The sequence below is a fragment of the Chaetodon trifascialis genome, chromosome 24 (genome assembly GCF_039877785.1).
Source record: "Chaetodon trifascialis isolate fChaTrf1 chromosome 24, fChaTrf1.hap1, whole genome shotgun sequence".
NCBI classification, from domain to species: Eukaryota; Metazoa; Chordata; class Actinopteri; order Chaetodontiformes; family Chaetodontidae; genus Chaetodon; species Chaetodon trifascialis.
This window is the reverse complement of record NC_092079.1, coordinates 6,154,479-6,180,651: the sequence shown is the minus strand read 5'-3', so window position 1 is coordinate 6,180,651 and position 26,173 is coordinate 6,154,479. Positions and strand designations below refer to the sequence as shown.

General features: G+C 45.1%; 4 protein-coding genes across 5 annotated transcripts in view; 2 read left to right on the top strand and 2 right to left on the bottom strand.

Moving 5' to 3' along the window:
• cckbra (cholecystokinin B receptor a) overlaps positions 1-8,355 on the bottom strand; it is a 32,896-nt gene extending 24,541 nt beyond the window's left edge. Inside the window, exons 1-2 of one of the 2 annotated variants that reach the window (XM_070958152.1) lie at positions 8,294-8,355; positions 5,177-5,326 (exon numbers count right to left, since the gene is read on the bottom strand). In XM_070958152.1, the coding sequence (XP_070814253.1) occupies positions 5,177-5,321 (145 nt within the window). In that variant the 5' untranslated portion in view covers positions 5,322-5,326; positions 8,294-8,355. Of the gene's footprint in view, positions 1-5,176; positions 5,612-8,293 lie in introns of those variants that run through there. The other variant, XM_070958151.1, reaches the window with a different exon arrangement.
• A 4,662-nt stretch (positions 8,356-13,017) lies between these two features.
• cpo (carboxypeptidase O) lies at positions 13,018-16,475 on the top strand. Its single transcript, XM_070957817.1, has 9 exons — positions 13,018-13,040; positions 13,172-13,211; positions 13,292-13,393; positions 13,467-13,571; positions 13,710-13,826; positions 14,133-14,226; positions 14,416-14,618; positions 15,933-16,017; positions 16,279-16,475. The coding sequence occupies exons 1-9, from the start codon at positions 13,018-13,020 to the stop codon at positions 16,473-16,475; spliced, it is 966 nt and encodes a 321-aa protein (XP_070813918.1).
• A 92-nt stretch (positions 16,476-16,567) lies between these two features.
• Positions 16,568-18,197, bottom strand: nudt15 (nudix (nucleoside diphosphate linked moiety X)-type motif 15). The gene is made up of 3 exons (XM_070957818.1): positions 17,953-18,197; positions 17,338-17,534; positions 16,568-17,236 (listed from the first exon to the last, which is right to left on the bottom strand). Exons 1-3 carry the CDS (start codon positions 18,099-18,101, stop codon positions 17,109-17,111), a joined length of 474 nt encoding a protein of 157 aa, XP_070813919.1. The 5' UTR covers positions 18,102-18,197; the 3' UTR covers positions 16,568-17,108.
• Positions 18,198-20,025: 1,828 nt separating this feature from the next.
• trim25l (tripartite motif containing 25, like) lies at positions 20,026-25,863 on the top strand. The gene is made up of 16 exons (XM_070993987.1): positions 20,026-20,705; positions 21,665-21,760; positions 21,919-22,152; positions 22,345-22,504; positions 22,582-22,614; positions 22,705-22,743; positions 22,831-22,875; positions 22,978-23,031; positions 23,131-23,178; positions 23,268-23,330; positions 23,695-23,880; positions 24,011-24,115; positions 24,337-24,372; positions 24,510-24,578; positions 24,737-24,802; positions 25,164-25,863. The coding sequence occupies exons 1-16, from the start codon at positions 20,076-20,078 to the stop codon at positions 25,736-25,738; spliced, it is 2,439 nt and encodes an 812-aa protein (XP_070850088.1). The 5' UTR covers positions 20,026-20,075; the 3' UTR covers positions 25,739-25,863.
• The last annotated feature ends 310 nt before the right edge of the window (positions 25,864-26,173 follow it).

Below are 26,173 nucleotides of genomic sequence, written 5' to 3'. Positions count from 1 at the left end.
ACAGAATGGGACAATCAGCTCGATGGCAGATAGCACATGCACCGTAGGTGTGAGCTCATGTCTATTTTAAGTAAAGCATTTAGCAGTCAAACGGAGGCAGAGTCAGCGCGCTGCAGCCTCTCCTGGGGGTGACAAATTCAGTAAATCCCTGTCCATTCTGCCGTCTCTGAAAACACCAACTGCCTGCCAATGTTCATGCTGGCTGCAACCTTGGAGCTCATGTTTCCAGTGAGTGTGCATACCAAATACTATGGCATGATGGGTAAAAGTGCCTCAGTGCCCAAGAATAATGGCTGCATGTTGCGGCAACAACCGAGGAGTTTTAATTAAGAGATTTGTGCAACTCAGCTCACGATTTTGCAAAGCCCGGCATTACGTTCAGTGAATGTCTAAATCCAGCATTTTTGCAAACTCTCACAAGGTCCAGACATGCTGTAGCAGTCAGGTGACCGACAGTCAAGACTGCGCCTGAAAGCAACTGCTGGACGTTTAGTGTAAATGTCAAGATACTCTTTTGAAAGTTTTCAATCTCCCTCTTCCTGTTAAGTTTCCTCACTTGCTTGTTTTGTGGATCTGAGACAGCCACATTGCTCAGTGTAAAAGACTCCGATGGACAGACGGTGCAGAGAGGACATCCACTGATGAGTCAAGATTCCAACCTCTGAAATACACCTGCGCTCAAAAAGAACTCACATTGAATCAAAAATGGTTCCCTGTGCTATAGATGCCCTCAAAAAGGCAAAACTGTTGTCCAATGTCAAGTCGCTATTTGATCATGTGACCACACGTGTGCTTCATAATTAGGAAAAACAGGAGTTTCCTCATTCACTTCAGCACAGCCTCATTGGAAGCGACAGTTCGTAGCTACAGGATTAGAGGAGCTGCATCTGAAGGGATTGCCTTAACTAATTAAACATTCAGCCGAGGTGTTTGCAACTCGATTTCCATAAATCACAACGTAAACAAAGCCAGCAGAGAGGCGCCGGTGTTTCCAGAGGGGACACAATGCAGCGCAATTACCGATTGGATTTTCTCTGGACTGCCGTGACCTTTGAGTTCGTGAGAGTCAGACTTCACAGAGTAAAAAACAAACAAATGAAACACTTATTTGGATTTCAGAATCATTAAACCTCCCCTTTGTGTGTGGATGCACAGGGGTTGACAGTCCTATAAAGAAGGGCTGCTTTTGTTTGCCATTTGTACGACACCGAAGAGCCCCATGTCTGAGGATTAACCGACAGTGAAATTGAGGCTACTATGATAGCACATACCCTCATAAAGCTCCGGCCAGGCCAGTTAATAAAGCCGGTGTGCAGACAGAGGACATCGCAGCTCAAAACACCTATTGCATGGTTGAGGGAGTGCTGCACATGCTTGATGGGATCTATATTTGTGCTGTCACGATCTGTGATCCATGTGCTGTTTGCCAGGAGTGGACTGATGAGATAAATGTCATTCAAAGGGTATAATCTCTTCTCTTTTTCCTCTTTTAAACGCTCTGGTACTGTGCACAATAGGCAGCAGCTCATTATCAGGCAGGAGGATGCTTCAAATAGTTTGTACGCTCAGTGTTCCCAATTATTTGTTCTGATTACCGTGATCATGTTATGACAGTCGACATCGACTTACCCAAAAGAGATGCTAATTATTTCTGCAATACACCGTCACAGAAATTGGTTAGCTATTAGAAAAACTCCTGAGGCTTCTTAGTCTTTTTAACATATAGCTCAGGGCGACTGGTTGGCCCCTCTCTGAAAAATGAAACAGAGCTCATTTAATGCTTATGAGGTCCACTTCATGATAACTTATTTCGCATGCACTCAAAAGGACGGGGTGAGCTCAGCAAAGTGTCACTTTGAATCAGCGGGGGGGGGGCCGAGCCGAGCCAAGGTGCAGCTGCAGATGTTGTTCCACATGAGCGGGGCCCTGTCTGGGCTGAACTGCTCTCCGGTGAGTACGATAATGTGATGTGTGTCGGGTGTTGTTTCATTTTCTTTTCTTTTTTTTTGGTGCTTGTGGGAGTTTTACAGCCGCTGCTTCAGCTGTATCAGAGGAGGTGGAAGAAAACAGGCTGCTTTCCACTTTTAACATGTCAAGACAGAATCCAAAGGACAGAGTGATCGTTTGGCGATTTGAATTCACCTTTTGCTGTTTGAATTCGACAGGTGTGCAGTTTCTAAAGTTTGTTTGTATTTTGGCAAACTGGAACCAATAAAAGTTTGCCGGGTTAGCCATTAGCAGCTTCTGTTTGCAATGAACTCAGACAGCTGTCACATGATTAATTTGATACTGATGAAAACTTAAAAATGTCATGCTTCTCAAGCAGGTTCTGGATTTCTGGAGAACTTCTTTCTTTCTATGATTTCTGAGCGGGTATATGGACATTTATTCATTTACTCCGAAAACAGAAGTCACACTGAATCAAAGACATGTGAATCATGTCTGGGTTATGACTCTGAGAGGGAGTGCGATTATTGATACAAACTGCAGCACTTCCGATTTCAAACTACCTTAATTGCCTCAGTGAGCTGTGTGTTACAGCCACTGCTGCAGCTCCCACTGCTGACCTTATGTGTGAGTGGGCCAGAACAGCAGGCCAAACTCCAGTAAGTGATTTCCAGGCGTTTTCAGAACACGTGCGCGCGCCTGTCTCTCTCCATTCACACAGTATCTTTGCCCCACATCTCTCCCTCCACAGCTCTCCCACAACTCCCTACAGAGACACGCCTCACACTTTGAAAACCTCTACACTATGCATAGTAACTAAAAGAGGAGGGAAAGCAAAACAATACAGGCAGGGAGGGAGAGCAGCAGAGGAATGAGCAGCCTCCAGAGCATCTAATTGTTTTACATCTCATCAGCAGCCTTCAGTCGGTCGGAGATACAGTCAGAGATCATATATAAACACTTCACGTCATGTCCACCTTTTAAATGTTTGTAGCCTGTGAAGAGCTCCAGTGTTGATAACAACTTATTCTCTGATTATGCATCAAATCTTCATCATCATCATCAAGTCCTACACATAGAAAATAAAGCTTAAATTCACATTTTTTACTTTAACTCTTGTTGCTTCATGCGTTGGTCCGACGCGCGCAATGTGCAAATGTGTCGAAACACTTTTGGGATTTATTTTGATCAAACTACCGCTTCTATAAAAATACAGTAAAATGGATCATTTTCTGCCACCATCAAAAGGAGGGCCCATTTTACGAATATATGTTAATTGTGTTTTGAAACGTTTTTCTGAGTTAAAACAAACGTAAAGGTCGAGTTTCTGTGTATCAGAAGTTCAGTCCTTTGGCTTGGAAAAGAACTTTTTCTTTTGGACTCCAATTGCTTTGGTGCTCTGGGCCAACATATACAATCTAGAAACACATGTAAATATTTCCTCTACCTTCTTCGATTTATTTTGATCAAACTGCTGTTATTGTTTCTGCAAAGATAAAATGCTTCATTTCCGGTTTACGGATTGCAATGGAGCTGAAATAATTATTCATTCAATCAAAGAGCTTCTAGGTTTGTGATTGTTGTTCAGACACAACAGGCTATTTAATGACAACCGGGCCTTAGGAAACGATCATAGGCATTATTCTTTATTTCACTTATTTTTCAGAAATGTTATAAACCAAACAAGTGGTTGATTAAAAGATAATAGTCTGCAGATGAATAATGAAAAACAGCCCATCGTTGCAACCCTAGATTATAGGTGTAAGAGTTGAGAATCATTGCTCAAAACGTGTGATTTCTGCACATTTTTCCAAAACAGTCAACAAAAGAAACTTTTTTTGGATTCAAAACAGAAAGTGTCTTTTTTCACTGCATCACAAGCTGCATGTGAGGGACGAAATCTCCAATTCAATGAATCGGGCTGGGGTAGTTCCACAAGTGGAAGGGGGGGTGGGGCTTTAATTTCCTGTCCCGACTCTGAAGTAGCACATCTGAGAGCAATAACACTGCTGCATATTCAGGCTCCATTGGCCCCCATTGGATTAAAGGGAGACAGCAGAAGAGGAATAGGTCCACTAAGGATTAAGGTAAATAAAAAGAAGACGTGTGTGTGTCACATCAGAAGCCGAGGAGAGAGGGAAGGCAAGCAATCTGTCCACGAGACATTTCACTTTGTCAGACACTGAACAATGCCCCGCAGCCTTTGATTGCTCTCCAGGTAGATGAACCTGCACGGCTGATGATGTTCCAGCATGCCTCCCGTGTGAGGTCAATAAAAGGAATGCAGCACAGAAGGAGGAACGGCTGTGAATAATTTAGTGGGGGAAGATTTGAAATTTTCTTGATACTGCAGCAGTGGCAGGGGTAGAAAGAATTAAAAAAAAGAAAAAAAAACACTCCCACGTTCAGACCTCATTACCCAATCAGCCCTTATTTTCCACCGGGGTCCTGATAGAAGACAACTCGAGGGCCTTATCTCCAGACTGGTGTGGGGGTTAATCCCCTCAACTGGTACTCAGCATTTTGAGAATTATAAGCAAGAAAAATAAACATTGCAAATAGAAAACTGCCTCTCACACAGCGCTGCCGCTCACCCTGACTGCGGCGTTATTGAGTGAGAGAGAAGCAGCCGTAAATTGGGATGCTCGGTGATTGATTGCATACAATGAGGCTGAGGAGCTTGATTTAAACAAAACTCCTCACTGGAAATCATTTCATGGTCAGCTCTGTGATCAGGCAGGGAGTAGAGAAATGAGAACATCGGTGACGGTGAGGAGGTTAATGGGCATCCAGTAAATCAGATTCCATTTTTAAGCAGGTGATCAGTCATAGGTGGCGGTTTGTCAGTAGAGGAAAACAACATTATCAAGCTGAGGAAAAGCTAACTGCATCTTTTCTGCCAAGTGGCTGGTGCTTTTATTTTGTAGGAAATATCTCATAGAAACTTATTTTGATGGAAAAGAAGAATAAAAATTGTTTTTTTTTACAGTGCCAACATGCTAATTGGGAATAATGACAGCACTATAAGACACAGGTTCAATCAGTTTAACAGAACAATAAGGGATAACACCTTGGTGTTTTAAAACCCATCTGTCTGGGGCCAGATGTTGCCTGGCTGAAGCACTTGGGTGTCATCTGAAGCATAAATACCAATTTTACACCTCAGCTTGGGTGAATCATGAGAGGCAGCCTGACGTACAGCAGATGCGAAGAGAAGAAGGAATCTTACCTCTGACTCTGGTGGCCGGTCTGGGGAGGACGGAGCTGTTCGCGCAGCTGATGTTATAGTCGGTAACTTCCATGCTGAGGTTCCCCTGCCCCACGCAGCCCGCCGACACCTCCACCGCACTCGCATTCCCCGCTTGCAGAGCCATCCTCCCTGGGAACAACGGACGATTATGATGAGTATTATTACACCTGAGCGGGCTGTTTCAAACTGCGGAATCAACTTGCCGCCGTCGCCTTTTCCCCCATAACATCCGGAGAAGGCGCGTTGTGAAACTTGGAGACAGCCCAAGCTGGAGTTCAGTCATTAAAAAGAAAAAAAAAAATCTCACACCGTGCAGTGACTGGAGAATAGGCGGACTGTGGCAGGTTAATTGACGAGAAGTCGTGAGGGAAGCCCCGTGAACGCAGCACGGCGCGCACAACGCAGAAGCCCGACTGTGAAGGAATGAAGCGGCGCTGCTAAGGCAACTGAGCCCCCCCCCCTCCCCTTCACACATACACTCACACTCTGCCTCTCTCTCTCCATTTAACTCACGACTGTCACTGTACAAACAGTACACCAATAAGCTTCTTATCCATAGCTGCCACGGAGGCTGGCACCAGGTTCTCTCTGGACTGAGAAAATGACTCCAAATTGCAATCTAAGTGACACTGCAGGTTAAATGTATGGTGGAAATGGTGGGATTTCTTAAAATGGGCTAGAAGTGCATCACCACTCTGCAAAGAACACACACTGAGTCGATTTTTGATGGGTGAAGTGTCAATGTGCACAAAGAAGATCAAGCCCGATGACGCGCTGCAGACGCGATGATACGGGGGATCCATCCGGTGGACTCCTGGGAGTCAAATGCTTGATATTAAGATGACATATCAACTGTACAAGGAAATACATCAGTGTGTCACTGAAAGAAAATGGCCACTGGAACATTATATATGGATAAATGTGATATTGTGAGTGTTACTGATGAATCAATGAGTAGCTGGTCAGGGTTTAGCTGGTCTGAGCCACTTTATATGCAGATATTTACAGCACTAGAGGTCAGGCAACCTACCAAAGGTCATAACATAAATCTGAGGGCTTGTGATATGATTAGTAATGCAGGAAAGAATAATAATAATAATAATAATAAAAGTCCTGCTCCATAAGTGTGGATCCATTTTCTCTGGACTTTGTTTTTTGTGAAATATTGGACAATTTTCCATATTTGTGCCTCAGATAGTTATTTAAATGAGAACATCGGAGACATTTAGAGGGGTCAGCAAGCCAGAAAACTGTAGCCATCAACTCAACGCAGTGGGGTAAAACTGGTACCTTAAAATGGAAATACGCAAATAAAGCTCAAGTACATCAAAGTAGTACTTATGTAACATACTTCAGGAAATAGCTACTTACTTTTCTCCTCTGAGCTGAGCTCTTTCATATTTGATAGATGTGAAAGATGGGGGCTCCCAAAGCAACAACAGCACCCAGGGCACCATAAAAACTTAGAGCGGCGCTGTCTGAATGGCCCTCTTGGTCCTCAAGGTCTCATAGGTCTCCCTTCCTCAATTACAGAGTAACTGTCAACCGTTTTGTTTGACCTCGTCGTTCCTTCAATTGTTTTTATTTCATGTACCATTCAGCGGATCGATAACAGGACGATCTCTCTCCCTCAAAGAGTCGATGCTGTTGATTTCTCTGCTGTGCTGAAAAACCTCGAGGTCTTCCAGGATGTCAGGAGGGATCATCAACGGGACAAAGAGCCCCAATTCTGCAAGGTGTAGAGGAGAGTATTGGGTACTTTTTCTCAAATTGTCTGGTGATTTAAAGCGGAGGATGGCACCGTGGCTGTAAACGGTTTCTCTGGCACTGGAGCAGATATTGCACATCCTGTTTTTTCTTTAATAAAAAGTGCTTCATGCTTCACTCTTCACGAATGCCACTGTCTTGTTTACACTTTTGTTTCAAATGATTTCTTTTAAAATTGAGGTTTTCTGTGTCGCCTTTGGAGCAACTGTGAAATTTTCCATTTGGCCGTTTGGCTGGCCTTCAAGAATAAGGTGAGAGGTTCAGGGACTCTGGCTGTGCAGCACGATGGCTTTGTTTATGGGGAACGATCTCAGAGTGCCGCTAGGTTTGATTCATGGTTTGCCACTTGAGAAATGACTGTGATGCTCTGAAAAATGTCTGGAGGCTGTGGGGGAGATAGTTCGCTCTGTGGAGGAGGAGGGCTTCACTATTTGCGTTTGTGTTTTGTAAGGTAGTTGCTGTCAGTCCTGTTGATGGTTTTACAAGTGTTGCTGCCACTGTGGTTCCTGCTTTTATCCTGCTGTTGTGTGGGAGGTGCGTGTGTGGTGCTCCAGCTTGACTAACATGTGCTGGTGTTTCTTCCACATTTTTTAAGATAAAGGCTCATTGAAGGAATGCCAAAAGTCTCTCCCTTCTGTTTCCTCTCAAACATCCGATGTTGAGAGTTTGGCAGCTGCTCCATATTGATTTTCACTGTGAGGTCTTCACGCAGGTCACAACCAGCATGTCTGATGAGGTGGGAGATGGGGAACTGTTCGCCTTCTGAAACTCCAGGGTGTTAAAATATCCAGTTCCAGTTGAGGCATTTATTTGGCATTTTACTTTAGGCAGCGCAAGCTGAGCACAAAAGCTACAGATGTGCGTAAAAGGGAAGGCCAGTCTGCCCATTTTAAGAATTCACATGCAGCCCAGGACAGCTTAATCAATACTAATAAACATACAATCGTTCCTAAAGAAACAGGAAAAACTGACATTCACTTTCTTAAAATGGTTGCTGCATTGAGCCAGTGAAACGGTGTATGATTATACTGTGCGAATCACCTTGGGGCACAATAATAACATATATGAACTCCTGAAAATGAGTGGGATTGTCCTCAGTGGAGGCACATTGCATTCTAAAGTCATCTGACAGACGGCCTGAGCCAAACGATGGGTTTCACTCTCACAATAACAGTCGCATAAAATAAAACCACATTAGTGCCCCTCAAAGGAATTCAGTGCAGAAAACACAATAATTCTGTGGGCTAAATGTGAAACCATCACCTTGTCGTTAGCTGGTTTAAATCAAGCAATCATTTTCAGGATGTAGATATTCATGGTAAGTCCTACCTGATCAGATCCAGGAGGGGTCACATGTGGTCTTCAACAGGGATCAGTCCCGGGACCCTTAATCCTCCTGATCGATATGAATGAAGAAATGTTAAAAATGAGCTCCTGGAAAGTAGACAACAGACTTTCAGCATCTTTGAGCGAGACTAAATCTATTTTTATTCACCTGAAATAGTAAAGTTGCTCAAATCAGATTTCTAAATGTCACTGGTGGTGGAGTGGAAAGGCTACACTTTAGTCAAGGACTTAAGTGGGTTACTCAATCAAATCTGTCAAATTAGGGCCTGTTGTCCACTGTATAATCTACCAAAGAGTCTCCGTCATTGGGAACATTTAGGAAACCATAACAGATAACATGAAACGTATAACCAATCTGCTTCTCACATTGTGGGGACTGGAAAATACAGCCTGTTGCAAAAGCCTCGCTACACTCAAGCTCTAGTGCAGTCAAAATTATAGGGTCATTAAAAGGTTTCTGCTGCAAAGTTTTCATTTCATTCCTCTGGAGAATTATTTAATATTATCCCAGTCTGTGTATGCATTACACTGACAACTATAATCACTTGTCTCATGATTATTATCTCCATGAGTGCAGAGACAGACAAGTAAATGACTGTGTGAAACCTTCGACTTTAATAGGAGTCCATGGCCTTAGGTGTGTGTATTTGCTCTCTGACATGGAAATGTTTGATAATTAAGTTATGCTTCCATTGTCACCCAAGTATATTATCCTAATCCTGTGACATGGTTATTTCAGCACATGGGCAGGAAGCAGGGGGGGACAAGCTAGCCTGAGTCTGTCCAAAGGCAAAGAAAAAAAATCTGCCTCCCAGCACATATAAAGCTCAGTAATTAACAGAGATGATAATCTTTACATTAGTGTTTGTTTTTCCTGAAGCCAGACTCTGTGTTTCAGCCTGCTGCCAGCCGAGCCAACCGCCTCGTGTGCGTCCATTAAACATGAAGCCTGCGGTACGAGACAGTTAGCTTAGTGTTGCATAAAGATGAAAGCAGTGAAACTGTTAGCCTGGCTCTGTTCAAAGATACGAAATACACTACTACCAGCCCTCATGAAGCTCACTGAGTTAAATATTGTTTGTTAAACCCAATTAGTGAGCATTTTTTTTAACAGAGTCAAGCTACAGTATCTGTTTTTGCTGCGTTTTCCACTAAGACAAGTCAACTATCTCCTGGCTTTAGCTTCATAGCTCGTGTACAAACACAAGTGGCAGCAATCTGCTCATTTCATTCCTGGCAAGAAAGCCAACAAGTGAAAGTATTTCCCAAAATGTGAAACTTTTAATCATTATCTACTGAATTTGGCCTGTGCCTTTTGGTTAAGTAAAAGTAAATCCAACTGAGAAATGTCACAGCTTGGACCTCGTTCACTCTTTCTAGAGTAATGAAGCTGAAGGCTGGAACGATGGTAATTCATCACTCACATGTCAACGCGGCACCGGCGGACACTTCACTTAAAACCCACCGACCCATCAGAACCCTGAAGGCCTCTCAGGAATTTGTGCACCAAAAACCTGCCAGCAACCCTCAGCTCTGCAGTCTGTCCAGATGTTGACACAGCTTTTCCTCTCCACGTGCGCTCTCCGCGTCAACTGCAGCTCATGAAACAAAGAGTCCGATGCTCAGATGAACTGCTGGGGTGATCAGAAAACTGTCAGGGGATGCAATGTTTAGCTGAATGTGTGTCCCAAACTAGAAAAAAAGAGAATACTTGAGTGCATGAAGTAGAAACAAACGACTAAATTCAGCTTTAATCCTCAAGAATAGTCTCTTATTTATGCAATGCACGTTACCTTTAAGATGCTGTCAGCAAGGTTATGGTGATACTGCGCGTGTGCATGCAAACACATACAGATGTACTTTAAAATGTTGTAAGCTTGTGTCTGAGTGCAACACAGCAGCCTGCCTCTCTTATCCAAAAGCATTAGTGCTTTCACCCATCATTATGAAGAAACAGCCCGTGATGTTTGCTTAGATTCTCTGTCTGGGACACACACACACACACACACACACACACACACACACACACACACACACACACACACACACACACACACACACACATCCTGAGTTTGTGCACACAGGGCTGAAGCTGAGACAGGTCTCGTCTCTGTATCTTATGAGCAGCTCGCGAATCGACATGATGCACATGTCAGCAAAGGAGCAGGAACAAATACTTGGGTTGCTGAGGCGTAGTACACATGCAAGCGTTTCCCTGTCAGGGTGGAACCACGCAGCAGCCAGACTGAGACAGAGAGCTGAAGGAGGAGAAGACTGCAGTCCTGCACTAATTAATCTCAATGGGCTAAAACGTGCATTAAAAAGCACAGTGCAGAGTAGTTGTAGTTAACTATTAGTTGACAACATAATACCACTTAGATACAGTTTTTGTTATAGATGGTCCCCTTGAACTCCAAGTGATGACTCCCACTAACAGACAGAATAAAGCTGCCGTTGCATGTTGCTTTAATGGGTGTGCAGGTGTCGGCGAGCATGCTGCCTCTGCCCACATTTCCCTCTGATTATCTCGTGCTACAGGTTTGATCTAAACTTAGCGTTGTGCTGACATCTTCTGGTCAGATGTTTGATGAGACAAAAAAAAAACTCCAAAGAGAAATGCTGTTCAACAAACTGGGGGAATGAACCGGCGTTCTCCTCGATGTCAGGTTCGAGTCCCACATCAACAAGGTGGCGAAAAACTTCCTTTTTCCACCTTTTTATAAAAGTAAAGCATTTCTAAATAAAAAAGATGCTGAAAAACTGATTCATGCCTCTATTTCAAGACGACTCGATTACTCACACGCTATTTACTGCCCTCCTGGAAAAAAAACAAAAACACACACACAGAGACTTCAGCTCATTCAAAACACTGCAGCTATCGGCTATTAACCAGAAGCACGAGGAGAGAGCACATTAGTCCAGCTTCAGCTGCTCTGCACTGGCTTGCTGTAACATTTTGAATTGATTTTAAGGTTCCACTCCTTGCGCATACACAGTCCTTAATGGGCCAAGCTGCATCGCTAAATCCCTTGGTTATTATCTGCCTTCGAGAGCACTGCAATCATCTGCTGCTGCTTTATTGGTGGTTTCCAACAACAATCGAAAGAAAATCAGGGATGCAGACCTCCCCATAGTGGCAGCATGTTTAATTTAGCAATACATGTTTAGTTAAAAAGACTGTATGTTTGGCATCTTTCACACCTTTGTACACAAAATGCTGCCCTTCATAAAAGGTACAAACTACCAAATGAAATGCTCAGACCCCAGAATCAGCTACCTCAGCAAGTTTCAGCGCTTATTACCAAGGATAGGGGTCACAGCTGCAATGCAGTCATGGAAACGTAAGTAGAAAGAAAAGAGGAAAAACAAAGGCAGTTTGTTTGCGGCATTACAGTTCTGCTGTGATGAGAAAAGTGCTTCAAGTGAGCCTTGGGGTTCACCTTGGAACACCTCCGCTGATTTAAAGGTTACTGAGATCATCAAATACAGACAGCCGGACACTAAACAGTGCTTCATTGTTAAACAGTGTATTTATGGCCCAGTGTTTTATGGACCTCTGCTCTTTATCTTGATGCTATCACTGTCAGAGCGTGCCGGTGAGCTTTGAAATTTCCAAATCAAAGGCTTCTCGACTGGACCAAGGAAAACACAGCAGGTCTCACAGCCGGGGGAGTTATGAATTACAAAACGATTACTGCGTCTCCTGGGAGTTTATTTGGAGTCTGAATCTAAACCCACAAGTGTGAGATGGAACATATGCAGTTGAAGGCTCACGTTGAGAAATGGGGAAGGTGTAAAAAGGCAGATAAGAGCGGTCCAGAAAACAGCTGACAGAGCAATTGAGTGCACTGAATGTGGCTCGAGTCTATTTTTATGGCCATCAGTTTGTAAAACATGTGATATTAATGCATCCTCCTGCGGTGCGTTTAAGGCCCAGTACTGGCTGGATCTTTGCTCTTGATCTTTATGCTATTACGGTGTGGGCTACTTTTTACATCTTTAAGGTCTTTTTCTTTGTTGGGAGAGGGGGTGACAAGCAGCAAAGGACCACAAGCTGGACTTGAACCCGATTCTGCGTGTTGAATCGAAACCCGCAAGAAAAGAGTGAGAGTTAAAAGTTCAGGTTGAGAAACACGAAAGGTCACACTGGAAAGTGTGAAAAGGCAGATAAGAGCAGTCCAGAAAACAGCTGACAGAGCAAAATGAGTGTATTGAATATGCCTCAATTCTATTTTTATGGCCATCACTTTGTAAACCACATGACATTAATGGATAAGATAGGAAACGACGGTGAATAATGACTGACATTAAAAAGAGTGACGCATTTCTGAGAATGAACTTGAAATACTCTACATAATAGCAGCATAAAGTAGACATGCACACATCTTTATCGCCTGATTATCACTGCATCCCTCTGCATTGAGAAAGAGAAAATTCTCCACATTGGCGTAAAAATATTCCAGACTGATGTGATTAGATTCAGAATTATATAATCAGCTGATATTAAATATTAATCGACACAATGATAGCGTGTGCGCTGCCGGTGATGTGTGGCTGAGGCAAAGGTGTATCTTTATCAGATGGGGATCTTCTATAAAGGCTCGTCGCAAGGGTCTTTATTTACCAGCTGCAAATAAGGAGTTTGCTTTGGTCGAGCGACGATGCTGAACTCCGCCGGACTGAGCCTCGTGGTGCTGCTCTCAGCGATGGGAGCGGCCACCGTGGAGGGGTGAGTTTTACTCATGGACTGACATGCTGGTGGTTCGAGAGGTTTGTTTGTACAACGCATCATTGAGTCTGGACATGCTTCAGAAAACCACTGCTGCTCATCTGTCTCCTGCATTTCAGCGTGCCCAACAGAATGGAGTATGACTACTTCAGATACCATCCCATGCCGGAGGTGAGGAGGCCCGCTCGCTGCTCTCATCACTTTGCCAAACGCACGCGCTCTCTGATGCGTAACGCTGCTCCTCTCCGCAGATCCACAGCTGGATGGCGCGGATGGCAAGGGCTCACCCTGATGTCGTGACCATCGTGGATTACGGCCAGACCTACGAGAAGAGGACTATCAGCTTACTCAAGGTAAGCCAGGTTTTGACGGCGGAGCGGACTGATGGTCTGCGAGTTCGTGTCATGCACAGAATTCGTCTTCCAGATTGGGGTGAACACTGGAGCCAAGAAGAAAGCGATCTGGATGGACTGCGGCATACACGCCAGGGAGTGGATCGCCCCGGCCTTCTGTCAGTACTTTGTCAGACAGGTAACATTTAAACAAAACAAATCTCCTTTAATTGAGTTTTTATTTAGCTGAAGCAAAGAGGAAAACATCACGACATAAGCTTGTATCCGACATGTACCAATGTGACCCTGATGTTTTTCATTCGCTCCCTCAATTCAGATCCTGCGATCGTACAAAACAGACCCAAAAATGGCAGAGATGATGAAGAACATGGACTTCTACGTGACCCCCGTGCTCAACATCGACGGCTATATACACACCTGGAAGAGCGACACAGTCAGTGCTCGTATACGATAGATGTTTGTCAGATTACCTCGCTGGGCTTCTCAGCTGCGCCTCGAGAGGCCGCAGGTGAACAGGATGCGAGATGAACGATGAGCTGCAGCTCAATCAGTGAATGAAACGATTCCTGGTGCTCAGCACGAGTGCAAATGACTCAGAATGGTTCAAAAATAAGATGAATGGAACAATAATAACAGCAGCATTTCGGCCTGTACCCAAAACACTAAATACCCCTTTTTATTACTGACTAAAATGGCAGAACGATCAGAAGCAGCTGACTGATTATCTTGATGCGTTCAGACTCGACTGTGGAGGAAGAACATGTCACCGGGACCTCCGGACTGCGAGTGTGCCGGCACTGATCTCAACCGCAACTTCGACGCCAACTGGGCCAGTGAGTCCCGCTGTGGTTCCCCGTCTCCTTATTTAAAAGGCCGCTTGCTTTGTTAATCACGAACAGTACCAAATTAAAGTCTGCAACGGGGAATTTGGAGCCAGCTCGAGTTTTCATGTCTTGTTTCTGCTGCCCCGAAGTGTCACTAATTTAATTCACATGAATTCATTTCTTCGGCTTCTTTCACAGCGGTCGGGATTTCGTTTGACTGCTGCTCGGATACCTACTGCGGGACCCGACCCCTGTCTGAGCCCGAGGCCCAGGCCGTCACTTATTTTGTAGGAAGCCGGAAGGACGAGTTCCTGTGTTTCCTCACCATCCACTCCTACGGCAAGCTGCTCCTGATTCCCTACGGCAACCCCAATTTCACAGCCCCCAACTACGACGAGCTGGTATTTACATCCACACACACACACACACACACACACACACACACACACACACACACACACACACACACACACACACACACACACACACACACACACGCCGATGCATATTTTACACATTTCTGGGAAGACACACGATGTTCTGCGGAATTTCAGGATAAAATGTGCATGTGCATCTTTATACCCTGCTTATCACTGCGTGCTTCTACGTCAATAAAGAGAATACTCTACATACTGCCAGAGAAACTGGTCTATGCAGACTACAAAAACCATCAGTCTGCAAAAAACACCAGCGCACCTATTAATTTATTTCAAGGTATCAAGGTATCGTCCGTTAGACATACAGCGGATTTCAATGCTTCACACAGAGCACACACACGACAGTGCAATGCAGTCCGACAGATGAGAGAGTGGTCAGTCCAACTCTGCCGAGACAGAGGAGAGCAGGAGGAGGAGGCTGAGGAGCACAGTGGAAAGTGAAGGGCTGGTTGCCATTCACAGGGAGGCTGATTCAGGTAATAACCCAGTGGGGCCACAATCCACAGAGAATTATGCAAAACAGGATAATGTCCATTGGTCTCGCCAGCTTTGGCATGACTTCAGCGCAGGGAGAGGAGCCGCCACACTCTCCTAAGCCTCCAGTGTTTCTTTAGCTTGGCAGGATGCAGACGTTCATGGATGATGTGGCCAGGTTTTCAATTACGACTCTCAAATGATCGAACCTGGAGCAGGATGCTTTTTTTTTTCTATTGGCTGACACATGCTACACACTGATATGTCTGCAATAAGCTGGTATCAGCTAATACACAGAGCTGGCTGACTTGTCGGATTCCCAGGAATAAACTGCATCGATGCATTGTAAGTGAATATTTCCCACTGTGAAATGTCCTGCTCATTTTCTATCATGGTCACACACACACACACACGCAAACTAAAGGGATCCTATTAAGATTATCTGTGTGTCTTGAAAAAACACACAAAAAAAGCTCAGTATCAGTCAGGAAATGGTCTGGATCCCTAAAAAACACCATCTATCTGTGCACTTCCAGATGAATTTACAATGAAAAGGGCCACTGGCAACAGGAAAAATGGAAATCCATCCCTCAATATTTACAGAAACGTTCAAGGTTGTTGTGTCGATCTAAATGCTCTGAACGGCAGTACTTGTTCGCTCCACATATCTACATACACTACTGTCCTGACCGGATACAAAAGCGCTTCACACCTCAGCAGGCCTGAGCGAGTAAGTCTTGGGGCTCTGTGGATCCCTGCACACCTCAATGACTGCGTGACAAATGCTCACGTCTGGCTCCTCAGATGGAGGTGGGTTTGGCTGCAGCGGACGAGATCAAGAAGGTGCATGGGATGGAATACACTGTCGGAACCTCGCCGGCTGTATTGTGTAAGTGCGCACATCAGTACTGGTCACAGATTTATCAGGTCAGAGATATACAGCAACTATTGGATGGATTAAAGTTTGGTAAAGACATGACGTTCACCTCAGTAAACCTCAGTCAGCTGTGCTTGAGTTGTTTAGTCCCAATTAGCAAAAGTTAGCATGCTAACTAAAAGGGCAAACATACTTGCTAAGTATGTGCGCGCTAGCATTGTCATTGTAAGCATTTAGCTCAAAGCTAAAAACATTTAAACCCTTACTCAACAGACGCCAACTCTGGTTCATCCAGAGACTGGGCCCGTCTGCAGGGGATCCCCTATGCCTACACTTTTGAGCTGAGAGATGATGACAAATTCGGCTTTGAGCTTCCCGAGGATCAGATCCAACCGACCTGTGAGGAGGCCTACAGCGGAGCCCTGCACATCATCACCTACGCCCATGACAAGACCTTTAAAGGTGTCTAAAAAGTGCTGCTGCCCTGTGGATCGTGCTGTTAGCAGCGGGTGTCACCGGCACCACCCTGGACAAACAGCACTAGTATTTAAGTGAGTTTAGGAAACAGGTCTAGCTTTTAAGACACCATGTTTTCAAGTTTTTATTCTCATTTGAGGCAGAATGTTTTTGTTCATAAATTCTGATACACAGTTTGGAAAAGCACGTGTTGCTCACTAACAATGCATCATTGGTTCACGCTGTTATGACTGTTCGGAAATGTCTTTGAACGATCTGAAATGTTTCCACCTGTTCATAAACTTCTATAAACGTCACATTGCAGCCAAGAGTTGCTGCCTTACAAAGTTTCCAAGTCCATTTTTTTTTAAGAGCAATAACAACTTGCCCCAAAAGAATAAAATCTTTAAACATGCTGCATTTTTCTTGTGTTAATGTGTGTGTTTTAAACATCTGTGTGCATCATTTGCTTAAAATCTGAATGAATGCACCGCTGACAAACTGTGTGTCATGATAAAAATTCATAATACTTTCAAAAATGACAGTAGTGCATGTACCAAGAAGAAAACGCAGATATGTATACCAACCAATGATGTAAAACATGAGGGTGAGTTTAGATGAAAGGTTTCCTGAGGTAACAGGCAGTGTCACAGCCGAGTTTCAGTGTTTGTTACTGTGTTCGTGAATGGCTGGAAGCCTTGTTGTCTCAGACCGGCTAGCGGCAAGAACAGCTGCTCCTCAGGGGGAAACTGGTCCCACCGCGTCCACGTCCAACCTGGAAGGAAGAAAATCTTTAATATCAACTCCTCAGGTGGGTGGGAATACGTTTTTTTTTCCATTTCAAACCTGTGAAAACAGTTGTTCCACTTCACGTACCCTCGTTCTTCTCTGGCTCCAGATTCTCTGGCTCTCCAGACTGCCTCCTGTCCAGCTCTCCTTGCATGATTATGGTGACGTAGTGGTACTGCTCCTCCAGTCTGATGGAGTTCACCACGGATGCAAAGCGGACGTTCACCAAACGCACCCCTGCTTCCTCCAACACCTCCCTGTGAGCGCACTCCTCCCACGTCTCCCTTTCAATGACATCAATGAGTGTCACATGCTCTGGAAGTCATCACAATCAGGTCTTTGACCACTTCACATTTCAGGGCAGGTCATCTGGACTGAACACTGAGGAACACATTTAGAGTACTGCTCAAGAAGCTGGACCTTAACTTTAACATGTCTTAAATGAAAGTTCTCAAACCTCATTTAAAATAGCGCAAATTAGTGTTTGTGCACACTTATTTGGCAGGCATTTCTAATTATGTAAATTGAGAACAGCTTGGGAAAATTCGGCATTATGATAACGTTTTAATGCATTCTTATTGATATTGTGACGGAAGAAAAACACATTCGTAAAAGGAGTAAAGTGTACGAGTTACAAGAGATGTCTGTGTCAAACAGTGTGTGAATGGAGTTTGCTACCTAGCTAGCGAGCTAGCTACCTACCCAAACTCCAAGTGACCACCGGGCAGCTGGTGTGTCCCTTTGCCCATTTCGCTTCTTCGTTTTCCCAGGAGAACGCAGCCTGGGTGGGCTAAGTCTGTTACCAGCACCCCGACCCCAACTCCTGGACGTTTCTCGGTTTTATATGACATCTGGTCAAACCAAAAACCCGCTTACAAATGCATAAAAAGTTAGCTTAACAGACCAAACTCCTCGGTGTCACACTGGAGAGTAGCGATTCAGGAAGTACGAGAGGTTTCACTCCTGCGTACTTCCGCCTTCGCTTTAAAGTTCGTTTGGTTCAAATAGGGTAGAAATATTATTATGGTATGTAACTAATGAAGATTTGATATACCACATTATATCGTTAGAACTGTTCTATTCACCCCTTTATTTTTCATTTGCTAGGCTAAAGGGACACTCTTTTGATATGTAATGGCCAATAATTACACTTAAAAACACGAGACGTACCGTCTGAAAGAGCAGGGGCGCAATACTGCCACCTCGTGACAAGTTGTGCTTGGTACATATTCTACTTAACGATGTGAAATAGTATGATGAGTTAACTGGAAAGCTGCAATCACTGCTCTTAGAAGTTGCACATTATTATATCACTTAGTTCAGATAGGGTACGGCTTTGTTAGAAATTATCAGATGTTTTCACAGTGAGATGCATGTGAAACAGGAAAGATTTACAGCTGGTTAATCAGAATCAGGGGGTGTGAAGGGTCCTGTGTGATGAAGGTTCAACAACAATTGGAACATTTTAGCCAAAATAAATCTTGCTTTTTTTTTTCTTCTTCTTCTTCTTCTTTTTAAATCTACTTGAAAGTCATCTTCCTGTTCAATTATTAAGAGCAGGTAAAACATAATTTGTGATTTTTAACAGACGTTTTTCATATCTGGTACATTCTTAATTCTGATAAATACACAACTGTTAATGCTGGTTCACATTGTCTGTTGCCTTCTCCGAAACTGAGTTCAGACAAAGTTCGACATATCATTTCCTAACACCGGTTTTAAACTCAAAAGTGTGTGTGCAGTGTTCATATTATGAAAAAGGGCACGTATCGCCTCTTAAACACTTAGCAGAGTCACTATAAAATTAATGGCCCTTGAAAGGTGGCACTTGAGATGTCTGCAGACTGTATAAGTGCTGGCTGCAGAGGGAGCAGTGATGAAAGTTACAACACAGAGCATTTGCTCACGGCAGATGGCGGTGTGATACTAAAAAGAAAGAAAACAAGGTGATTTAAAGAAAGTTGAGTTCTCAGTGTTGTAAAATCTCACAAGTTTGTACACTGACAGCCAAATTTCATCTCAGGCTTGAACCTTATATTATAAACTAAACCATAAACTCTAATTAAAGACACAATGGGAAATGCCTCCCTGGAGCTTGACTGAAAGTCCCATTATTTCAACCTCAAGCAAATGTCTTTTTGGGGCCCCTTATTGTGATTCAGGTGTCTGTGATTTGTTAGCTGTTCCACCACAGAGACATTTCCAATATCCAATATTTCAAGAGCAAATGTTTATTTCACAGCTTAATTAATCATCACATGATTAATCAGGTGACCCCGTCGGGAACCTGACCCATAGGTTGGGCACCACTGGAGTAACTGAATATAAAATAACCAAAACAAGGTCCACCTTATCAATGTCATTAATGTCATATTGGTAAGCAAATTTTGCTGATAATACTTTTGTACTTTTACTATAGTTGGATTTGAAATATTGGGCTTTTTCTTGTAATGGAGTATTTTTTACATTGTGGTATTATGTTTACTTAATTAAAGGATCAGAATACTTCTTTGGCCTCTCCATTGGTGGAATGATAAAGTGATCAGTCCATTCTCACCTCTACTCTCCTGGCCTTTCGCAGTTTTCCACCGACACCCGTTTACCCCGCTAGACCTGCCTGGTGGCTCTGGCCCCGCCCCGCTCACCTCTCCCTGCTCTCACCTGAGAGACGTCATTTTCCTCCTGTGAGTCTTTCCTTCTCTGGATCTTTCTCTTCCACTGTTCTGCTTTGTGTTTCTAGAAATCTCAGAGTGTCACTCCTGCTAACCATCTCTCTTCTCTGTTCCTTCAGCTTCTTTTTTCCCATCGTGTCTCACAGTGTCAGCATGAGTGCTAAACTGTGGACGGAGGAGCAGTTTAACTGCCCTGTGTGTCTGGATCTCCCAAATGATCCGGTCACCATCCCTTGTGGGCACAGCTACTGCATGGCCTGCATCAAGGACTACTGGAGCAAGGACGACCCCAAGGGGATCTACAGCTGCCCTCAGTGTCGCCAGACCTTCTGCCCCAAGCCCTCCCTGTCCAGGAACACCATGCTGGCTGAGGCTGTGGAGCAGCTCCGCAAAGGGGCCCTCAAAGCTGACGTGCGTGATTCTATTCGAAGCGCCCGTGGGGTCGCCTCCTCGTCATCAAGATCCAAAGGCAAGCTCTCCTCCTCAGCAGTGACGTGCGACATGTGCAAGGGGGAACAGCGAAAGGCGGTCAAGAGCTGCCTGGTGTGCATGAGCTCATACTGCGAAGCCCACCTGAAGCCCCACCAGACCAAGAAGGCCCTGAAGCAGCATGAGCTGATCGCACCCACGGGCAACTTGGCTGAGAAGATCTGCACCCAGCACAAGTACCTGCAGGAGTTCTTCTGTCGCCAGTGCAAGATGTTTGTCTGCTGGCTGTGCACAAGCAACCTGCACAAAGGCCACGAGTGTGTGTCCACCAAGGCCGAGCGCTTGGAGAAACAGGTAGGCAGGAATGGATGCGGCAGTGGGTTAAGGCACCAGGTGAGAAGCTGGACCTCAACAAGATACCAATTCAAGTGTTGGCTTGTGTGATAGGCTGGGTTAAACCCTTTCTAGTAATTGGAGTAAAATTACTTTATGTAATTACACACTGTGAGACGATGTGGAACCAGTTAGGCACATGGGCCCATTGTGTGTGGGAAATGATCCTCAACCAGGACTCCAACTGACAAATATTTCCAGTTCAAGTTTTGTCCACACCTCAAAACCCAAAGATCTTCTATTTTTTATAGCATTTTTTGCTTAAAAAAATCACACACTAAAAGTGATTTGTGTCCAACCTGAGCTAAAAATGCACACATATGAATCTACTTTATCAACAAAACAGAGACAAGAGGGAAAAAAGAGAGAAAGTGGAGGAGAATAAGGGAATGGTGTGTCTCTAGTGTTTCTAGTGAATTTTAACACAAACAAACAGAGACATGGTGTAACAGACACAGCTGGAGCAACTAACTGGTGCAGCTGTCAGGTTTGCACAGATGATATGAAGAAATTTGCTTTGCTTTCTGTCTGCTCACGCATCATCAAGGCTTGACTGATTTAAACGTTTAAAGCGGAGCATAAAATTAATTCATTTATTCAAAAAACAGTCGAAGTAGAAAGTCAGCAGCTGTTTCTCGAATAGGGGACAGTCAGTACATTCATGTATGGCAAATCACCCTCCTGCTAACTGTGTGATGGGTTTCTGTTTAAGGTGTCGTCTTCTCGTCTTTGTGTCTGACTGTGGCTCCAGCCAGGCTGAGGACATTCCTAACCACATTCCTGTCCATTCATAACGCTCCACCCTCTCGCGCCGTCTTCTCTGTCACGCCTGCGGCCGCTTCCTCGTGCTTGCGTTTGTCTGTTTGAGTCAGATCGATTGGGATTGTTTTGATGCCGTGTCCTTTTGTGTCCTGCTGTAGAAAGTGCTGTCAGAGATGCAGGCAGAGAACCAGCAGAGACTGAAAGACAGGGAGCAGGAGCTGAAAGACATGAAGAAGATGATGGAGGTGATGAAGGTTGGTTGGCAGGATTTTGTCAAAATGAGATCCACATGTCCCAAAAACATTGCATTAATGGAACAGTTCTTTCAGAAAGCTGTAAGTTGGCCTAACTGCATATGTATCAGACATACTGGGATATTATCACCTCATCGTCTCTTTGCCTGCCCGCACAGCGCTCTGCAGACAGGGTCCATGAGGACACAGAGGACGTGATGTCTGAGCTGCTGCGCTCAGTGGAGCGTCTGCAGGAGCTGCTGGAGGAGGTGCTGGATCAGGCCAACCAGGAGAAGATGGGCCAGGCTCAGGAGGTTACCGACAGCCTGGAGGCTGAGATCAAGGAGCTGAAGAAGAGGGGCACGGAGATGAAGGACCTGGCCCAGTGCGAGGACCACATCTATTACCTGCAGGTAGGCTGGACCAAGACGGTCAGAGGGGAGGGTCTGGTGAAAGGCATGATGGGAAATGCCCCCCTGAAGCTTGAGCCATACGGCCGATTTTCACATTATCTTTTAAATTAGTTTCTATGGGTCACCCAAATGAACTGAGCTGAAAGGGTAATGTCACTGTTTGGTCAAATTGTCCACCATGTTTTCCTTCAGACATGCGAGTCCATGTGCAGTCCCCTGGCGTCAGGGGACCTGCCCCCCGTGGTGGTCAATCCAGAAGCTTCTTTTGAGCCTGTGCGAAATGCCATCCTGGACCTGAGGGAGAAAGTGGAGGACCTGTGCAACCAGGAGCTGGGCAAGATCACCAAACAAGGTCTGCCATGAGAGTCGTTTTGTTTTTTTTCTTTCCATGTCTTATCTGTCCTCATCGCGTTGTCCGTTCTCTTCCAGTCAATGACACAACGCCGTTCACTTTGGGAGACTGTAAGTTCCAAATATTTTCTTCTGAGCCTGCCAAAAGTTAGAGATGCGTTCACTTCCTGCTTCACAGTGACTTCCTCTTCTCTCATCTAGCCAACCACAGCGCAGGACTGAAAGGAGGCATTTTTAAATGTGAGTCTGTATTTTGTGTTTTTCAATCCGAATACATTAGAGGACGACATGTTCCCATTCATCAAACTGATATCTCATTTTTAATAGTGTTTTCTGGTCTGGGTTCACGCAACACAAACAGCCGTTCACCGGGTATGTCCAATGGTTTGAACTCCACATTTTATCAGCCTTTCACTCCACAATCTGTTCTATAACTAGGTGTAATATATGCATGATTTCTTCCCTGTGTCACAGCTTCCACACCCAGTGTCTCAGTTGGAGCGCGGAGCACAGACAGGCGAGGACTCGGTACCGTGCACTGACATTAATTATAATATATGTGACAATATCAAAGGTAATTCAACACGCAGGCCTTGTTAAACGCGACGTTCACGTTTTATGTTTCAGGCATAGGACTCAAAAGTCAGGACGTGAGGAGTCGGAACACACCCCGAGGTGATGCTAAACCCCGAAATGAACCCTAGTGCTGCAGTCACTACCACGGATGGAGCTGTGAAAATGTGTGTGCTTCTTCCTCATTGCAGATCGAGGAAACACGAGCTCACCCAGAGTTCGGGACAGACAGAGAAGAGAGGAAAGAGAGACAGGTATCACAGACACTGTCCATGTGCATTATGGGAAATGTTTAAAGACATGATAGCCGAGATAGGCTCCGGCCCCCCCGCGACCCCGAAAGGGATAAGCGGCATAGAAGATGGATGGATGGATGGATGGATGGATGGATGGATGGATGGATGGATGGATGGATGGATGGATGGATGGATGGACATGATATCTCAGCCTTTGCTTCTTTGATTTTTTTAAAAAGCGGTTGAAGACATACCTGTTTAGACTTACTGCTGCTTACTTTTGTCTTAGTATTTAGTAAGGAATGTACTGGGTGAGCTCCTCTAAACTGGCACTGATCGTAACCCCAGCCTTCATTTAACATCTCACGTGTCGACCAAATAGTGAGGGAGGCCAACCCCAGAGCCAGCCCGACTCCCAGCCGCAGAGAGTCTCAGTCTCTTTGGAGCAGGTCCAGTCAGAGTCAGGCAGTCCCTGCTGCAGCCCCGATTCCAACTCCAGTTCCAGTTCCAGTCGCAGCTGCCCCAGCTCCTGCCCCAGCTCCAGCTCCTGCACCAGCATCAACTGGAGGTACAGCTCCAACCTTTAGACAAGAAAAAAATCTGAATTGTTGCTATTTGCTGCCACCAACTGGCAAAGCTTGTGTGGTGCAGCTTCAATTCCATCACTCTCCTTTGTCTTCTCCTCCTGGTCTGGTCAGGTTTCAGTCGGATGGCGTCCATCAGCAGCCTCTTCCGCTCCCATCGGCGTGGCACCAACCCGGCCACCCCGGTCAGTAACACACCACCTGCAGGAGGAAACCCATGTAAGGCCTGACTCCACCTCCCACTCCCTCCTCTCTGATTCTAGTGTTAAAATCACCTCAATATTCTGCTTGGGGAGGTAATTGAGGTGTAGACATGACATTATTTCAGAAAGCAAAAACTCTTAAACAACTTGCTGCACACATTGATGCACATCAATGTAATTATATGTAGTTAGCAGGTTGGTTGTGTTTCAAACTGTCTGTGTGTCTTCATTCAACAGGGGGGATGGCAGCTCTACCTGAAACACCAACACAAAGTAAGATGGCTGCCTTTATGTAAAATTCTTCTTTTGGCTCATTGCCACACTGAGTCCTGACACTTTAATAATAAGTAATGACAACAAAATAATTAATAAGTTAATACTAATGTGTCTCATGTTTTCTCATTGGACAGTTAACCCCGGTCTCTTCCTGGACTCACCCACCCCCGATGCCATGAATCACACTCCCGCTTTCCCCGCATGTGAGTTCATGTGTTTCTGCGTTGCCATTTCCGGACGCGAAATGGAAAAAATTCCAAATTCTAATGCACGTTAAAGTATGTAAAATGAAAACAAATCAATATATGCATTCTAGGTATTTGCAAAATGTGACATGAACTTACATATTGTGCGTTCCCAGTGAGAGAAATCAACATTGACAGCATCCAGGCGCCAGAGCCGAGGACCAGAGAGGAGTTCCTGCAGTGTGAGTCTCAATGTTCAACAACAGCGTCACATTTCAGATACGAGAGCATGTCAGCATGTCTGCTGCAGGCACTGATAGAATCTGCCACAGTGTCCATCGCTGTTCATGTTTACTCAAAAGAATCTAAAAAAACAAAACACTTCCTGTGTCACAAAGGTCCAATTTGTAGCTTTTTCCAGTATCGCATGGTCTTCATCAACTTGCTGATGAGGACCATGCGATACACTTAAAAAGCACTGATAAAGGCTAATATGTGGACTTTGAGCCGAGATTGTTTTGTCAAATGATTATTTTCAAGATTAAGAATCAACTTAAATGCACTTAATTATTAAGAATATGTCAATAATTGTCCATTTTCTAGACTCTGTCGCCTTGACCCTTGACCCCAACACCGCCCACCGACGGGTGGCTCTTTCTGAGGGCAACACTAAAGCCACCCTGCAGGGGACGGCGCAGCCGTACGCCGACACTCTGCAGCGCTTCGACGGCTGGACCCAGGTGCTCTGCCAGGCCCCGCTGTACAGCCAGCGCTGTTACTGGGAGGTGGAGTGGAGGGGCCGGGGCTCCTCTATGGGTGTCGCCTACGGATCTTTGAGCAGGAAGGGCTCAGACGCCAGGTCAGGGATCGGTTACAACGCCCAGTCCTGGGCCCTGGAGCTGTCAGACACCTGCTGCGCAGCCATGCACGACAATGAGAAGAGGGACATACCGGTCACCTACTCCCCCCGCCTGGGCATCTACCTGGACCTGTCCACGGGGACGCTGGCGTTCTACAGCGTGGCAGAGAGCATGACACACCTTCACACCTTCCGAGCAAACTTCACCCAGCCCCTTTACGCTGCCTTCGGGGTGGGCTGCGGAGTCGGGGTGGGTCTGGACTTCGCCCTGGGACAGTTCAGCTCCAGCTCTGACAGCATCAAGATCTGTCCCATGTGAGGACGCAGGCTGGAGGGCGAGTGGTGTGTAATCCCACAGTCACGTCATCAGGACGGCAGAGTTTTGGAAGCGTTCCTGCTGATCAAACTCATTCCAAACTCCCACAATGACTGAAAGCTTTTGTCAAATGTCTTTGTCTTTTTCCATATTTTAAATGCACTTAGTGAAAGAAGTTTCTGTTCTGCACAAAACGCAAACATTGCAGCCATTGTTTACAGCCACGCTCGCAGCAGCTTGGCTCTATGAATAGCAGTTTACCTATGTTGGTTGGTCCGGACTGAAATACCTCAGAACTACTGGATGGATTCCACTGAAAGTGTGTAAAGGTCGTTCATGGTCCCTCGGGGGAATCCTAATGACCGGATAATCCCGCCTTCTCCTCTGGCGCCGCAGTGAGGTTAGGAGTTGTATATCTTGACGTTTCACAGATTGCTA

Bases quoted from the DNA above. Each gene is read 5' to 3' on its own strand.
- cpo (XM_070957817.1), top strand. From the start codon at position 13,018: ATGGGAGCGGCCACCGTGGAGGG. The intron at 13,212-13,291 runs GTGAGGAGGCCC...TCCTCTCCGCAG, and splicing joins GATACCATCCCATGCCGGAG to ATCCACAGCTGGATGGCGCG. The intron at 14,227-14,415 runs GTGAGTCCCGCT...CTTCTTTCACAG, and splicing joins CTTCGACGCCAACTGGGCCA to CGGTCGGGATTTCGTTTGAC.
- nudt15 (XM_070957818.1), bottom strand. From the start codon at position 18,101: ATGTCATATAAAACCGAGAAACGTCCAGGAGTTGGGGTCGGGGTGCTG. The intron at 17,535-17,952 runs GTAGGTAGCTAG...TGTCATTGAAAG, and splicing joins GGTGGTCACTTGGAGTTTGG to GGAGACGTGGGAGGAGTGCG. The intron at 17,237-17,337 runs GTACGTGAAGTG...TCTTCCTTCCAG, and splicing joins GGAGCCAGAGAAGAACGAGG to GTTGGACGTGGACGCGGTGG.
- trim25l (XM_070993987.1), top strand. From the start codon at position 20,076: ATGAGTGCTAAACTGTGGACGGAGGAGCAGTTTAACTGCCCTGTGTGT. The intron at 20,706-21,664 runs GTAGGCAGGAAT...GTCCTGCTGTAG, and splicing joins CCGAGCGCTTGGAGAAACAG to AAAGTGCTGTCAGAGATGCA. The intron at 22,153-22,344 runs GTAGGCTGGACC...GTTTTCCTTCAG, and splicing joins ACCACATCTATTACCTGCAG to ACATGCGAGTCCATGTGCAG.